Source organism: Balearica regulorum, chromosome 4 (assembly GCF_011004875.1).
Source record: "Balearica regulorum gibbericeps isolate bBalReg1 chromosome 4, bBalReg1.pri, whole genome shotgun sequence".
Classification (NCBI taxonomy): Eukaryota; Metazoa; Chordata; class Aves; order Gruiformes; family Gruidae; genus Balearica; species Balearica regulorum.
In genome coordinates, this window is record NC_046187.1 from 2,536,654 (window position 1) to 2,551,265 (window position 14,612).

The 14,612-nt window shown below is 48.8% G+C and overlaps 1 protein-coding gene across 5 annotated transcripts in view; it reads left to right on the forward strand.

The window, feature by feature from the left end:
- FRAS1 (Fraser extracellular matrix complex subunit 1) overlaps positions 1 to 14,612 on the forward strand; it is a 160,062-nt gene that overhangs the window by 84,392 nt on the left and 61,058 nt on the right. For all 5 annotated transcript variants that reach the window (XR_012835140.1, XM_075750918.1, XM_075750920.1 and 2 more), the window contains 5 exons: positions 482 to 655; positions 3,094 to 3,234; positions 4,924 to 5,067; positions 11,887 to 12,039; positions 14,243 to 14,389. Coding sequence is in view for 4 of the 5 variants with exons in the window: in XM_075750918.1 (XP_075607033.1) it covers positions 482 to 655; positions 3,094 to 3,234; positions 4,924 to 5,067; positions 11,887 to 12,039; positions 14,243 to 14,389 (759 nt within the window). In the remaining variant the exon portion in view is untranslated. The remainder of the gene's footprint in view (positions 1 to 481; positions 656 to 3,093; positions 3,235 to 4,923; positions 5,068 to 11,886; positions 12,040 to 14,242; positions 14,390 to 14,612) is intronic.

Consider the following 14,612-nt stretch of genomic DNA (forward strand, 5'->3'; position numbering starts at 1 on the left):
TCATTTCTTGCTATCTCTCCTAGTGAGATAGCGTTCACCATTGCGGTTCCAGCAATTAAAGGAAAATTGACTGCCTGTGGCACAATACTGCAGGTTTTTTCCCAACCTTACTTGTTCATCAACTTTATCCAAGGAAAGAGCTGCTATTTGGGCTATGGGGGGGAAAGATGTCGAAGTATTTTCTAAAATCCCTGTTCCATTATGGAAAAATACAGCACCTCGTCTGATTATGAAACAGATTTCTTAGCTTGTGAGTTGCTGCAAAGCGTCCGCTCTTTGCCAGCTCTTTGAGTTTCAGACCGTCTGCAGCAATACAAAACTGGGAAGGGAGATGAACAAGAGCGTCCCAACCGGTGTCTTCTCCCCTTTCTTTCTCACATTTACGACCAGATGTCCAGGTTGTTTGTTGAGCCTTGTCCTTCTCTCCGAGAAAGCTCTCCTCAGAGCTGTGGCTCTACCTGCTCTCTTGTCCCGTGCGCAGGTTGCCACCCATCCTGCCGTACCTGCGTTGGCCCGGGGGCCTCTGGTTGCCTGCGGTGCAGCGTGCCAGAGGACGTACTGCAGCCTCAGCAGCCCACGGACGGACCTGTACACGGCCTTTGCCTCTCTCACTGCCCAGCTCGCTTCTACGTGGACAGCACAGGAGCCTGCAAACGTGAGTAGAGGATGGGAACGGCCGTTCAAAGCCTTCAGCGCAGGGCTGCGCTGGATTTTAGGTGTTCGGGGTGATCTTGTACGCTCTTTGATTCCTACGTGCTTTGAGCGCCTGCGTTTGCCGTGTGACAGTCATGAATGTTGAAACTCAGTAACTTTCAGAATGGCCTATACTAGTACTTTTGAAGGAAAATATACTCTACATGTAATTTGTGACTAAAGAATTCAGGTACTTTTTTTAAAACGACCGTGTTTGAGTCTGCACAGCTTAGCTTTCCTTTCACTGAAGTCGAGAATGTGATTTTTTATTTTTTTTTTTTTTTACCACTAACTTATTTTGAAGCAGGATCAATCCTTAAATCCTTTTCAGAAAAGACTGAGCTGTCTCCTTGTTAGCCCTTGGACCAGGTCAAGACATCCCACAGCAGTCTTTTCTTTCGAGGAAGCTCTTCTGATACATGCCCTGCAGCACACGTGCCATCGCGGCCCTTGAAATACCAAATAGGAAGAATTTCCGTGAAGGCTAGAGTTTGGAAAAGAGGTTAACGTGGTCTATGTTGGGGATATACATGGTTTCACACCGCTTTGAGAGAAAACTGTTGGGCTTCAGTGAAGAATGTTTCCTGCAAGCCAGTCCGGTTGGCTGTACAGAGCTCGGGGGAGCCGCTGTGGGCGTCTGTACAGCAAACGTATTGCAATATCTTGAAAATAATGCAGCTGGAGGCAGGCTGAGAGGGTAGACCGAGCGTCTGGTGCCAACACAGTCCGCCCTAAACCTAAGGGGAGTGATCCTTTCAGACATGGCAGTGAAAGGAACCCTGTGTGGAAAGAGCAGAGACGGGACTCTACAGCCCTTGATTTTCTCTCTTCATCTCAACGTGATGGAAAGAGTCCGTACAAGCTCTTTTTTTTTTTTGCCTGTGGGCATCTTAAAAAAAGGAAGAAGTGACTTTTTTTTTGGTGGAATGTTTCCATCTTTAACAGCGACCTACACAGACCGTAAGGTATCCGGTCCTTTGGGTTGGTTCCTCAAGGCGTTAGCGTAGAACCTCTCCAGTCCCCGCAGTGGCCGTCCCTTGGCAGGGAAAGGGTTTTCTTGGCTGAGTCCAGGTTATGGTGTAGAAAGTGAGCGAAGAAATCCGTATACCGCTGCCTCAGCTGGGTGAACAAACCTGTGCGAACAGGCCTGAGCAGAGTTCGGCGACAGAGCTGAATTATGTCATTGGGCAAGAATGCCGCCACAGCCCCACGTGGTATTAGCTCTGCCGTATTAGTAATGGCGTTAGAATAGTAGTCTGATTTATTGCAGAAGGGTGTGAAGATTGAAGATTTCAAACTTCTGAGCTACCCCTGTAAAATACTGTCGCGAAGTTCGGAGAGGCACCTTTCTGAAGGAGTGACCCCACAACAGACGTGTGCCCTGGCTGCGTTATCTGGGCAGAACAGAAGCACGTTCATATGTAGGTGAAAATGCCGGTTTTCAGGCTTTTACCTCTGTGGTCACGAATTTCTCAGCAAACCACAGAAATATCTCTGTATTTTTCTAATGCTTGAGATGTCCCCGATGAAACTGTGAGAAATTTCTCTCTGATACGATCGGAGTCACTTGAGCCAGAGATCGTCCTGGAGACGCTGCATTTGTGACGAGGATCTCTGGCTTCTCTCCCTGCCTCTCTGGCAGACAGCTACGTGTACTTGTAGAAATCATTTCATTTCACTTCTTCTCTCCAGCCCTGTGTCTGCCTTGTCTCTCTCTGTGTTTAACGGAGACTCACACAGTGGCCTCGAGTCACTGCTCTAATAAATACCAGGTTTTTAACTGATGAGCTTATATATTTATTTATCAGATAACTTAGTTTAAGATGGCTTGTTTTAGGGTCAGTACCAGTAGAGGTGAAGAAGTCTAACGTTTTAACCGCATTCTTCGCATCCTTGTAATGAGCGTTCACTTCGCTAGCCGTGAAGTCAGGTGGCCAGCCCACCTCTACGTATATTTGCTCTTACTGCTCCAGAACGGCTGATGATAACCGCGCTGTGATGCTGGATAGACAGTCCTTCCCGGAGTAACTCTAGGGTGATAACGAAAAAGATGATTTCAGAATCTGGTAAGTTTGCAGAACCCCAGAGCTCTTGCAGGGAGAAGAACGGTATTGCACGGCGTTGTGCATCTCAGCTTTCTGTTTCGCTAATGAATTGTGTGGGTGCAAAGAAGGAGTAAATATGCGGCTATCGTTGCTCCTTATCTTCCGGAAGTGCGCTACGCAGCCTTTGTACTCCTGCCCTTTCGACCTTTCGCAAGCAGAGGACCCCGTAAAAGAAAAGACCTTCCTGCCGTCACTGGGGAAGGACGTACTAGCCGTACTCTAGGATGGTAACAACCAAGATGAGCTAGAACTCATTTGGTTCTCTCTTGTCTTCTTGTTTTTCCCGTCCCTGCAGAGTGCCACTCCTCCTGCGCAGGCTGCGTGGGGAACGCTTTGCGGGACTGTACGGCTTGCCTGGCTTCCCACGTCCTGCTTGAAGGCAGATGCCTCCCCGGGTGCCCAGAGGGGCTGTTCAGCCGCAACGCTCGCTGCTACTGTGAGTGCACAGCGCGGGCACCTGCGGCTTGTACGGCTGAATTGCATCGCGCGCGCCTTTTGTAACGCGTTCCTCGACATAATTAGAGCTGCCGTCAGATTTACGTGAGGCTATTTAAGTATTTTCAGGGGAGAATAGGATAGTCCAATTTCAGGAAATGGAATCTCCTCTTAATGGCAGAGAGGCGTACACATTGAATCAGAAATTATAATCAGTTTTGCTCCTCTGGGCTGTTTCCCTGAAGATATTTTGCGTTTCGTTTCAGTAGGCTTGGATGACGATGTTAGCCAGCGCGCTGTGGCAGGAGGGGTCTTTCCTGGACGGCACTGAAGCACAGGCTGCTTTTATTAGGCTAGACAAGCATATCGTCTACATAAATTAGCTTTATTTTTAATCCACTCCTGGCAGTAGGGCTGGGGTTAGAAGGACGGAATTCCGCGGATAGAGGAGAAAAGCCATGACTTCTGTGAATCTGCCTGATGGGTAGTGGGGACGGCGTTGTTTATTTGTGTCTCAGCCTTGCCCATCAGTCAGCAAGTGGCCTTCGTTCAGCTTGTTTGATCTCATCTAAGCAGATATCGGTGACTACTGACCTTCGGAGTGACCGCAACGATTAAATCCTCTTTGCCGCTTGCAGAAAACGGGGGCCTTTGGGCCGTGCCGTGCGTTACCAGCTGCTAAGTACAGTGGGTGAAGAAATGCAGGCGTTTGAAATCTGATTAGTCCCTTCAAGGTCATCTGAAAGTTGTCTGTTCCTTTATCGTAGATTCTTTGGGTCAGGCATCCGTGTATCTGGTCTGGCAGCAGGAGAAATTCACCGGTCGCTTCCCTGGGAGGCCTCAAATTTAGAGAGAGAAACCTCTTCTCAAGTCCATTGCTCTATGTATTCAATTTATTCACCCAAGGAACAGCTCTATAAATACCTTTATTTGGCAGGCCGTTGTAAAGATTCATTGATTTTCAGGTTGTGCACTGCCACCTTAGAGCAGAGGTAACTGCTGGATGCTGCATTATGCGGTTTCAGGCTTATGTAAATGTTTTAGGGAAAAAAAAAAATTCAGTGTCAGGGAAGCAGCATCTTTCTGTATGCTGCTAGCTTAGATCTCCTGCAGTTTTTGAACAGCGAAGCTCAGTTAATACAGGTGTGTCTAGAAAATGGATTCTTTTTGTTGAGCTTTTAGGAGACAGAATAGCTGATGAGCTGGCACGGCGTTCGGGTTTTCTGGGTCTCAGTTTGGGAGGGCTTTGGGCAGAAATCGTTCCTGGATTTTCTACTCGTGAATAGTGAACCCACGCCGCTGCGGTGTTCGTACAATCCCGTGATTTTTAATTTCTCTCCCCTGTGCATCCCACTCTCTCTCTCTTATGCGCACAAGCATACGCTGGAGGGAGGAATAAAAGGGCCGATCTCTTTATATGTTATATTTTGTATAGATCTATGCCTTGATTAATGCAGGGAACAAAAAGCATTTTTAAATTGACAACTCATTTCTCAGTGTGTTTATTCAAAATGAGGATGCAAGAGCCTTCCAAACCACAACTCCGCAGTCACTGATGCTATTAGATTATTTTATGTCCGTGTTTTGTAGGAGTAAACGATTATTACAGGGGCTGGCTTTTTGGAGGGGGGGAGAGTGTGAGGTGGGCTGTACCAAGAGCATAACACCAAGTGTCGGTGTTCTTCTCCAGCCTGTCATCCGTCCTGCAAGACGTGCCGCGGCCCTTCTGCGTCGGAGTGCTTAACCTGCCATCCCCACGCCACCCTAGCCGGTGGAACGTGCAGGACTAGCTGCAAGGAGGAGCAGTATCTCAACCTGGTGGGGTATTGCGTGGGTAAGTAAGAGGCGATGGCGCGGGTCACGCGGCGTGGCGATCTCTCGGTGGCGTTAACCGGCTGCTTGAGCGCGTACGGTGAAGAAATCAAAATGCCTGGTAGGAGTAAAATGTCACACGGATGAAAATACCGCGAGGGAACTCTCCGGTGCGCGCAGCATGTCACAAAGCTGCTCCTGCTGTTCGTATCTTCCTTAGAGCTGCGTGAAGCCAATTACAAATTGTGTAAGGCGGGTAGTAGGGAGAGGGAGACGAGGCTCGCCTTTGCCGGGCTTGCTGCGGCACGCTTTGGTGTGAAGGCTTGAGATCACGCGGATGGACCAGTAAGTCTGGGAATCATCAGAGCGTTCGTATCGTTATTAATATCATAACGAGCACGCTCTTCACGATGGGATGGGCTGCGGCTCTGCTCCCTTGAGTAGAGATGTGCTTGCTTTTCCCAAGGCCAAGCGCTTATCTGCGTCTTGCTCCAGTCTGGGCGTTACGGCGTACTGCTCTGCCACAGAGCCCAGCCTTGGGGACCCCGAGCCTGGGGGACCCCGAGCCTGGAGAGCTGCTTAGGTCCTGCACAGGGCTCCGTAAAGTGACTTAAGGAAATATTTGGGATTCAGAGAAGCAGTTTATGGGGCCCTAAATTAAAAATTGGCACAGCTAGCATTGCCGTGTGCGTTTTTGGGAGGTGATGGGATTTCTGTATAGGGATTGTACTTTGTTGGTGCTCGGTGCCTGCGCTTAAACCTATCATTGGAAGCCACTGATTGCATTTATCTGCTTAAAAAAGAAAAATCGCTTTTAATCGGTCACACAGACATGTATAAACATATCCTGGGAAATGCTCCAACAATTTCTGAGCTTTGTCAAGCCATTTTTTTTCTTCATCAAAAAAAGATACAGTGTGTGAGGCTTAATCTAGGCTGAATAGTTTCAAATGAGATAAGGAATCCTAAGAAAAGGGAAAAATGCATTAGACATAATAAATATATCCATTGAGAGGCTATTGTTCTCAATTTAACATAGATGATCCCCTTCACAGAGACTTCTTTTTGTTTATGTATGTGTATTGTGTGGGTTTGGGGGTTTTTTTATGAGAGACTTATTTGCTCTCCACAGATTAATTTAATGAACCATTTCTTCGTCTTCCTTTTAAAGACCAGTTATTGTTTTGTCTGCTGACAAAGAGAAGCGGGGGGGAACAAAGTATCTGAGGAGTAGGAAAATATCCTAAAAGCATTGTTACAATATGGAAATAATTCAGCATTTCCATGTAAAGAGCTGTCTCTGCCCTGTAAAATTTGAGGGGCTACAACGATACTTATTAATGTCCTGTCACCTCATAGCTGTGTGCGCTTTATTTTTTCCACCTTATTCTCCCATTGTTTTGCATTATGCTTCCTCTGAAAAAGGGCTTGTGGAAATGTGGTCTTCCAGCTGTAAATTTCATTGGAAAAACTTAGTGCCATTTCCCATAAACCCGGATTCTTTCTGCCGCTTGCTGCGTGCTTTCATTATCCCGTTCAGGCTGCTCTTAGCGGTAAGTTTGGCGAGGTGTCATGGAGCAATACGTTACGCTCCCCAGGTCCCAGGTGATTAGGTAGACGTCGCAGTGCCTGGCAGTAATGAGGAGCAGAAATTGGAAGCAGCGGGCTCACACAGGCAGTGTTTGACCTCCAGACGTGCTACGCCGACAGCGATAAATCATCCGCGGAGAACCTTGCCTGGCTTTCTGGGCTCCAGAGCAATTGCACCCTGGCGATGCATCCTTTCCTTGCAAACTAGCGGGCTTTATTTTGAAGCCCTGAAGGTCATGAACACGGTCCGTGGAAATCTGGAGACTTTTCCAAGTAGAAACATGTGTTCAAGGCTTGGTTGACTGTGCCTGGCATCACTTGGGTGTCGATGCCTTCGCGCGGCCAGTGCAGATACTCCTCGCAAGGCAGGAACCCTTGCTGTTCACGCAGCTCTGCACGTAGATGCATTGGTGTTTCTTTGTCTAACTGAAGTTTTGAAAATCCTTGTAGAGGAACGTAGTTATTTGTTGCCTTGTTTAAAAAAAAAAAAAAAAAAGTCGTGCTTTGGTCTCAGATCTGCAGTCTGAAGTGCGTTGCTCTTTGTGCCAAATTTATCTCTGATGTTTACGCAAAGGACGTGCGTTGCCAGTTCTGCTAGAGGTAAAGAGCTCCACGTCCAGGTTGTTAAATTTCACTTGTTCTTCTCATTCAGCAGTGACTGAAATGCTAAATTTGCCCTTGCAAGTTATTAATTACCAGTTAAAGAGCAGCTGTCCCATAAAAGAGAACATTAAACCCCCTGACACTTATATAATATAAGATTTGCATCCGAATCTAACAAAGCTTTTTCCTTTGCTTCCCAAAGCAATATTTTTTTACAATTATCCTCCTCTTAATTCCCGACCCTCCATCGAGTCTCCGGTCTTCTGCGGTCTGTGTTTTCCCAGTTCAAAAACACTCTTTGATTTCTCTCTCCCTCTTCTCCAAGACAACTTCAGCGTCAGGAAACGTTGCGATCAATGCGTGATAGCACTCACTTTTCTGATCTGAATCAATCATACGCCTGTCTTGAGGCTCCCTCGTTGATCTTTTCCTGACTGGGTGGAAGGGCAATTAGAAAAACGCAGAGGAAAGAGTTCACAGACGGAGCTCTGCCGGATGCTCAGCTGAGGCGTAAAAGGCCTACCTTCCGGAGTGAGCAGCAGGGGCGGCCGGCCTGAAATGAAAATCAAAACACCCGCTGATACAGCATCCCCCGAGGTCCTGTCTTGACTTCCAGCTGCATCTCCCTTGACAGGGAGCTCCCAGTCTCCGTGCTCAGCTGCTCAGGCCCTTCCTTTCTCGGGCTGCGTGCGGTCATGAAAGGGTTCGAAGATAAACCAGAAGAGCTTGCTCAGGAGGGTGCCTGTAACGAGCCCTTCTGCCTCCCTCTTCAAATTGCAGAGGGGACACTCTGACAACGAGAAATACATGCAGCTCCCTGTAAAATTAATGAGCTGTTGCCGTACTCTTAGAGAGACGTTGATATCACCGCAAAGAGCTGGAGTAGCTTTGAGCAGAGCCAGAGGAAAACTGGGGGCTTTGCTCCACCTAGTCGCTGGTCTACAACCTCCTATGGAAACTGAGAGCTGAGCTGCCAGAGGAGCAAAGTGGAAGGTCGTTTCCCTGCGTTGCTCTGGGCTCATTTGTGCCAGGCACCGTCCAGCTGGATTTCCCACCTTACGGTGCCTAGAGAAGCTCCCGCCCTTTTCAAAAGATGCAGGCACATCCCTGCAAACGTGGTTGCACTTCACCGGGAGTTATCGTGGATTCATAGAGTGGTTTGGGTCAGAAGGGACCTTAAAGATCATCTAGTTCCAACCCCCCTGCTGTGGGCAGGGACACCCTCCACTGGACCACGTTGCCCAAAGCCTCATGTGAAGTTCACCTCACTTTTCGCCATGACAAATTCCCTTCTAGGTCTTTTAAGGGAGACGGGGGGAAAAAACCCCACCCAACCAACCCTTCCAACAACCGAATCAAACCAGAACTCCTGGTCAGAGCTAGGTGTCCTTCTGAATCAACCATACTGATCGTCTTTCTGGATTTACTGTAAGGTGCTAGAGGACGTTTGCACGCTGACGTGCCTGTAAATGGCATGGCGTTTTAAGTACTGATTTAAAGTAGCGCTCTGTTGTAAACCTCCTACCTTACCTTCGAGTATAGCACAGAACTTGCATCAGGAAATTTTTTTCTGAAGAGCCCTTAAGAGGGGCGGCGTATTTAAACATTGCAAGTGGTTGATTGCTTAGCAAATGGTGGAACCGAGGGGTAGAAATGCCGCTGGTTTCCTTTATGAGCGTTCACAAACACTTCAGAGATAATTTTGTCTCCCCAAACAGCCTTCTCTGTCTTGACAGGCATGGCAACAGTATATACTAGATACTTTCCATATAGGAAGGGCGCTATTTTCTTTGTTTTCTTTGCTTGCTAAGAGAAAGCTAAAGAGGGCGTGGAGGTAAAGTAGCTCTGGCAATGGAAATCGGGGTAAGTAATTACACACCACCTTACAATAAAAGTTGCTTTATAGGAAGATCAGCGATAGGTAAGGTGGATTGTGGGGGTTTTTTGCCTAGAGGTGAGTTGAGAAGGGGGGGAATTAGATCTGGCCGAAAGGGTAGCAGGGAAAAGTTTTGTTGGGGCAGTGGGAGGCAAGTCAGTAGCCTCAAACAGATGAGTAGGGAGGCACTGGGACTACCAGCAAGGTGGTGACGTGCTGCCCTGAAGAATCCAGTTTGGATACTGGAAGAAGTCTAAGGGAATTCAGGAAGTTGCACTGCCCCGCGCCAGACACGTGACGTGAAGCCGCCGAGAATCCCAAGCCCGCAGGCGGTAACTTCCCCGCCAGCCGAGGTGGAGTCAGGATTGACGGGGAGAAGGCAGAAGCGGGAAGCAAATACGGCTGCGCGGTATCGTCGAGGAGCTTAAAGAAAACACTCCGCTTCAGTTAGTCCTTGCTTCAAAGGGAGCCTGCTGTGAAAAATTTAAATAATCTTTTCCAAAACAAAGCGCTTCGGTTCCTCCTTTACTCTCTCACTAGTTCCCCAGTGTCCCTCAAATTCACCATGAGCGTCAGTTCTGGGTTTTTATCTGGTGTGGCGTGCTCTTTGATCTCCAGGCTTGCAAAGGAACGAGAGAGTGATGGGGCTGATTTATCCTAAAACAGTAGCTGAGAAAAAGAACTCTTTCGATACACAGGAGCAAACATAGAGGCTGTAAAGAGAAAACTCTACAGCACCTGGTTTTGTAGATACTTAGCTTTTTAAACGTTAGTTTGGGAGAGTCTAGTTATTTACAGTAGGTACTGGTTATTTGGACACCCTAAGTTTTCTCCGTCTCATTTTTCCGCTCTGTTTATGGAACCCGTTGCCCGTATGCAGCGAGTTTGGTTACTTACTATGTCTGGCCAAAGCTCTCTGATAGAGACCAGTAGCCCCAGCAAGACGTTAAACTGGAGGAGTATTATTTTAACAATATGGGGAGTAAATGTATTGCCAGGTAGACGTGGAAGCATGAGAAACTAATGGGATTTGTGTTAATTTTATTGAACATAAGTGCATAAAACTCGTCACCCCCCCCCTCCAGCCCCGTGCATACAAATTACAGATGGTGCTCAGGGCCTTTTGGATGACATCCGAGTCCTTCCTTGCTCTCTACGGCGAGCTGCGTGTGATCCTCTCTGCCTTGAGTGAGGCTACAGATAGATGGCAAGCCTTTCCGGTCTGATGGCAGTGCAGGGGTTTGGGATCTTTGGCCGTGAAGATGTATGGGATGATGCCTTGGGTTTTCCTCCCGTGCAGTCAGAAGCCACGATACGATAACCCCACTAAGCTGTAGTTTAGTTTTGAGGTTTGTCGCTGAGTTTGGGAGCGTGACCTCATGTGCTGCTTTTCTTCTCTTACCACCGTCCCGGCAGCGGTGGATTGAGAACCTACAGGGTGACTGTCTCAAGCATAACGTTTCTCCTCGCACACCTTCACCTCCCCTCCTCTGGCTGTTGATTTCCCATCTGCAAGGTTGAGACCATGGGGCAGAAACTAGATAGGTTCTATACCTTGTAAAGTCAGGAGGCGAAGGAGGCATCAGCTTTAAGGAACCTGAATGCCTGCCCGCAGTCAGAAGCGCACTCACTTCTGAGCTGCATCTGTCCTTCTCCACCACCGTTTGGTAAGAGTCGTCTACGTGTAACATAGAGAAGTCAGGCCTGGGGGAGGCTCCCGTCGCTATTACGTTCTCGCAGGTACGGATGCAGAATTCCCCCAGACTCCGACGCGAGCCTGTCTTCGGCTTGTAAAACTAGATTGCCCGACAATCCATAGCAATGCTGTCACAAGAGACAAAAGACAGAAAGTTGAACCTTCGGTAGAAATCTGACAAGAGGCCAGGTACTCAAATCAAGCCTCATTATTACATGTCTTTCAAGACAGTCGCCATTTCCTTTATAATTTTCTGAATTACCATAATGAGGATTAATTTGACTTCCAGGTTCCCTTACGCTGCACTGTTGTGCGTACAAAAGGCTTGTTGTAAAACCTTTTGAAGCGCCTAAGTTCAGGCGGAGGTCAGGAGACCCGAGCTGGTGTGCTGCTGGGGAAAAACGAGAAAAGGAAAAGGTTTTGAGGCACTCTCCTGCAACAGTCAGTGCTGCCCTTGGCTGGGCTCGAGGTCTGCTGCGGCCTCTCCAGGGTACGGATGTCTCGTTTGTGGGGGAAAATCTGAACGGTAAGAACTACGGGAGAAGGTCATACGGCCGTACGGGTTGTGCTCTCCTCCTTTTTCACCGGTGGGAGCAGAGGGAGGTGAATGCCTACAGCTGCCAGCGCAGTTTGTTAAAGATAAACCTGTACGTAGAAGCACCTAAAATCAGCGAAAGGTTTGGGGAAAGCGAAGAGCTTTGAACCGGCTTTGTACAAAGCTTTCCCAAGCTCACTTAAGGATGGGAAAGAGGATGCTGGAATGGGGCAGGAGAGATGCGGAGAACGCGGCTGCTGAGGAAAAGTGAAAACGTTGTGATGCTCGGGAAGAGGACGAGATGGGGATGAGGGCAAGAGGAGAGGAACGCTCCTCGAGCGCGGTGATTCCCGGTCATCTCTCCTGCAGACACCTGGACACGCAGTATTTAGCACCCGATCCCAGCCCTTGCGTAGCAGGTAGCAGGAAGGGGCTCCGAAAGTCCCGTCCCTAATGTCTTCCTTGAGTCCTCAGCAATGCGTTTCCCCTCAGCGGTCCTGTTTGGTCCATCTGCGATCACGTTATTCCCTGCTTCCTTTAGACTGCCACCCTTTGTGCCGTCAGTGCGTGGCCAACCTGCGGGACACCGGCAGCATCTGCCTCGAGTGCCAGAACGCCCGTCACTTGCTCCTGGGGGATCACTGCATTCCTGACTGCCCGGTGGGATACTACGCGGAGAACGCCGCCTGCAAAAGTGAGTAGTCCCTAGAGATGCCTCAGGTAGCTGCAAGGGACTGCCTGGATCCTTGCAAGATGTTCCACGAAACGGTTCTTATTTAGCAGAGAAGCTTTGTCCAGCTGGCAGGACAGCGCGCTGGGAGCTGGAGATGTCCTTCCCGGCTAACAGCCCTGCCAGCTGGCTGGGAGCACGCTCTCCTCGCTCCCGTGATCTGTGTCTGCTTTCTGACCGTGAGCTCTTGGAGGCGGACAGTGCTGTCCTGTTGTCCTGAGCACATGGCGAGGCCACCGGGACCTAGCCCGCTTTACACTACTATTAATCAGTGTAACGAGTACCTCGTGAGGAGGAGGCGAAGGTGAGTTTTTCTTTTTCTCTCTGGTTAATCCCATCTGTCAAAGGCGGTGGCACAGCAACCAGGATGACGGTACGCCGTGTTCTCTGTAGGGTCGCTACCCTGAGATCACTCCTAGGAAGAGATGGGCGTCTTAAGCACAGGAAGGGATAACTTCAGGCAGAGGCTTTTCATGTGCCCATCACCAAGTGTCCAGTTTGTGTGGTACCAGCACGGTTCTGGGATGCTAACGCTTGAAAATACTTTCTGGATATGTGCTTCGAAGAGCCGTGCAACTCCTGCTCCGAGAAGGCAGGACTCTAGCTGGTAGCAACTTCTCAGGAAGTCTGCAGCCCGGGACGGGACACCGTCCTAGCTGAGGTCTCTCACTGAGACTTGTCTTGCCACAGTAGTGGTCCAAAAGGCGATCGCTCGTAGCAGCGTCTGAAACGAAAAGCCGATTTCATTCAGCCTTTTTGGCTGGCGTGCTCCAGCAGCGTGCGGGAAGCTGCACTGATAGCACATTTTATTCTCGAGCCTTCTGTGCCTTCACCTATCCCTGGATCTCCTCCAGTTTTTGCTGTTGATGTGGTTTCGTATTCCGATCGTTGTCTGAGCTGCTTTATATTTCTTGGGACTCTTAGAAGGAAGTAGGTTGCTTTTCTTGTTATGTGGCCAACAGAGACGTGTTAAAGCCCAACGCGCTTGCGCTGAGCAACGGGCATTGCGGTTTATTTTAAGAGAAAGAAATGAAGACAAGAAATTCAGGGTATTAGAACTACGAGGTAGATGCTCCTTTTGCAGGAAATGGCATTTCCTAATCCAGTCTAACCACCGACGGTTAATGTTTCAAAGCTCCTCTCGAGCACTCCGGAGCTGTGCGTTTATTTACCTGGTTTTGACAAATGAAATCTCAGAAGCGTAGGTGTCATTTAATTGGAGAGACCCCTGAGAGAGATATTTTGCCTTCCACCAAAATTTAATCCTAGGGATAACGTTTCTTCCCTTTGGTGTAAAGGTTTGACTTAAAAGAAGTTTAGCATTATTCAGACTGTGTCAAAGCTCCTCTTACATTTTGTGCTAGCCTTGAAGGTCTCCAGCACAGCGTAATGCAGTTGCTTCTCTGATTTCTTTGCCCACTTTCACTCATCGTTAGTTTGGCCTGATAGCTGTAATGATGGCATCAATCCTTAGGTAAAGGCCTATCAAGAACTACACCAGACTAATAATTGCGTGACTATCTACCCCCTTTGGAGAAATCACCAGGATACATTGGCCTCATCCACGGTGGTGTTTTAAATCCGCTCAGTCAGACTAAGCAGCACAAGAAGTGGGGGACGAAGGGATGGAAAGGAAACAGGGAAAGAAAACAAGAGGAGTGGCATAAAAATAGCTCTTCAAAAAAGCAGGGCAAGAAAAAGATAGTGATGTACTTGCTTACTCGAGGCAGGCGGAGGGATTGCTGGCTATGAAGCGTTGCGGAAGGATCTTGTAGGGACCGCGTGTCCGGGCAGTAACGCGAAAGGCGTGGGTTTGTACGGGCAGAGGTACCGATGCATGCAGCGGTACCCGGCTCCAACCTCACGTACAGAATGATGGCATCCTTGAAGTACCGATCGGTCATCAGCCCGTGGAAACGGCATCCAAGCGTTCGGCGACGTTGAAAAGGCAAGTCAAATGTTTAGTGCGTTTCATCGGTCTGTGCCAAGCCGGGCTGGCTGTGTTTCTGCTCCGCAGCGCTCCGCACCACTGAGGGCTTAGACTTAGTAGGAACTTTTGGTGCTCAGCATCACCGTGCTCTGAGAGTGCTTCTGCTCAGCCTTGTGAAATGTGCTCCAACATCTACTTTTCCTTCAACAGAAACTCTTGTTCTTGCTGTCTCTGCAGGGTGCCACCCCTCATGTAAAACCTGCACGGGCGAGGGTCCTTTGTCCTGCTCTTCCTGCAACGCCAGCCTGGTTCTCTCCCACACCGGCGCGTGTGTGCCGGGCTGTTCCCCGGGGTACTACAGGGACGACAGGCAGACCTGCAAACGTGAGTGTCTCTCTCCAAGCCGTTTCTCCTTCCCACGATGCCTTCACCGACATGCCTTTTCTTGTTCCTTCCTCTTGCCGGGGAAAAAAAAAAAAAAAAAAGATTTCAAGTGCTTAAAAGTTCGATGTGAGTTGACAGCGGTGATTAACTGCCTTGGAAACAGAGCCTTCAGCGTGGTTTGAATTTGAACACAGTTGCAGTTTTGTTATCGACTTCAAAGGCG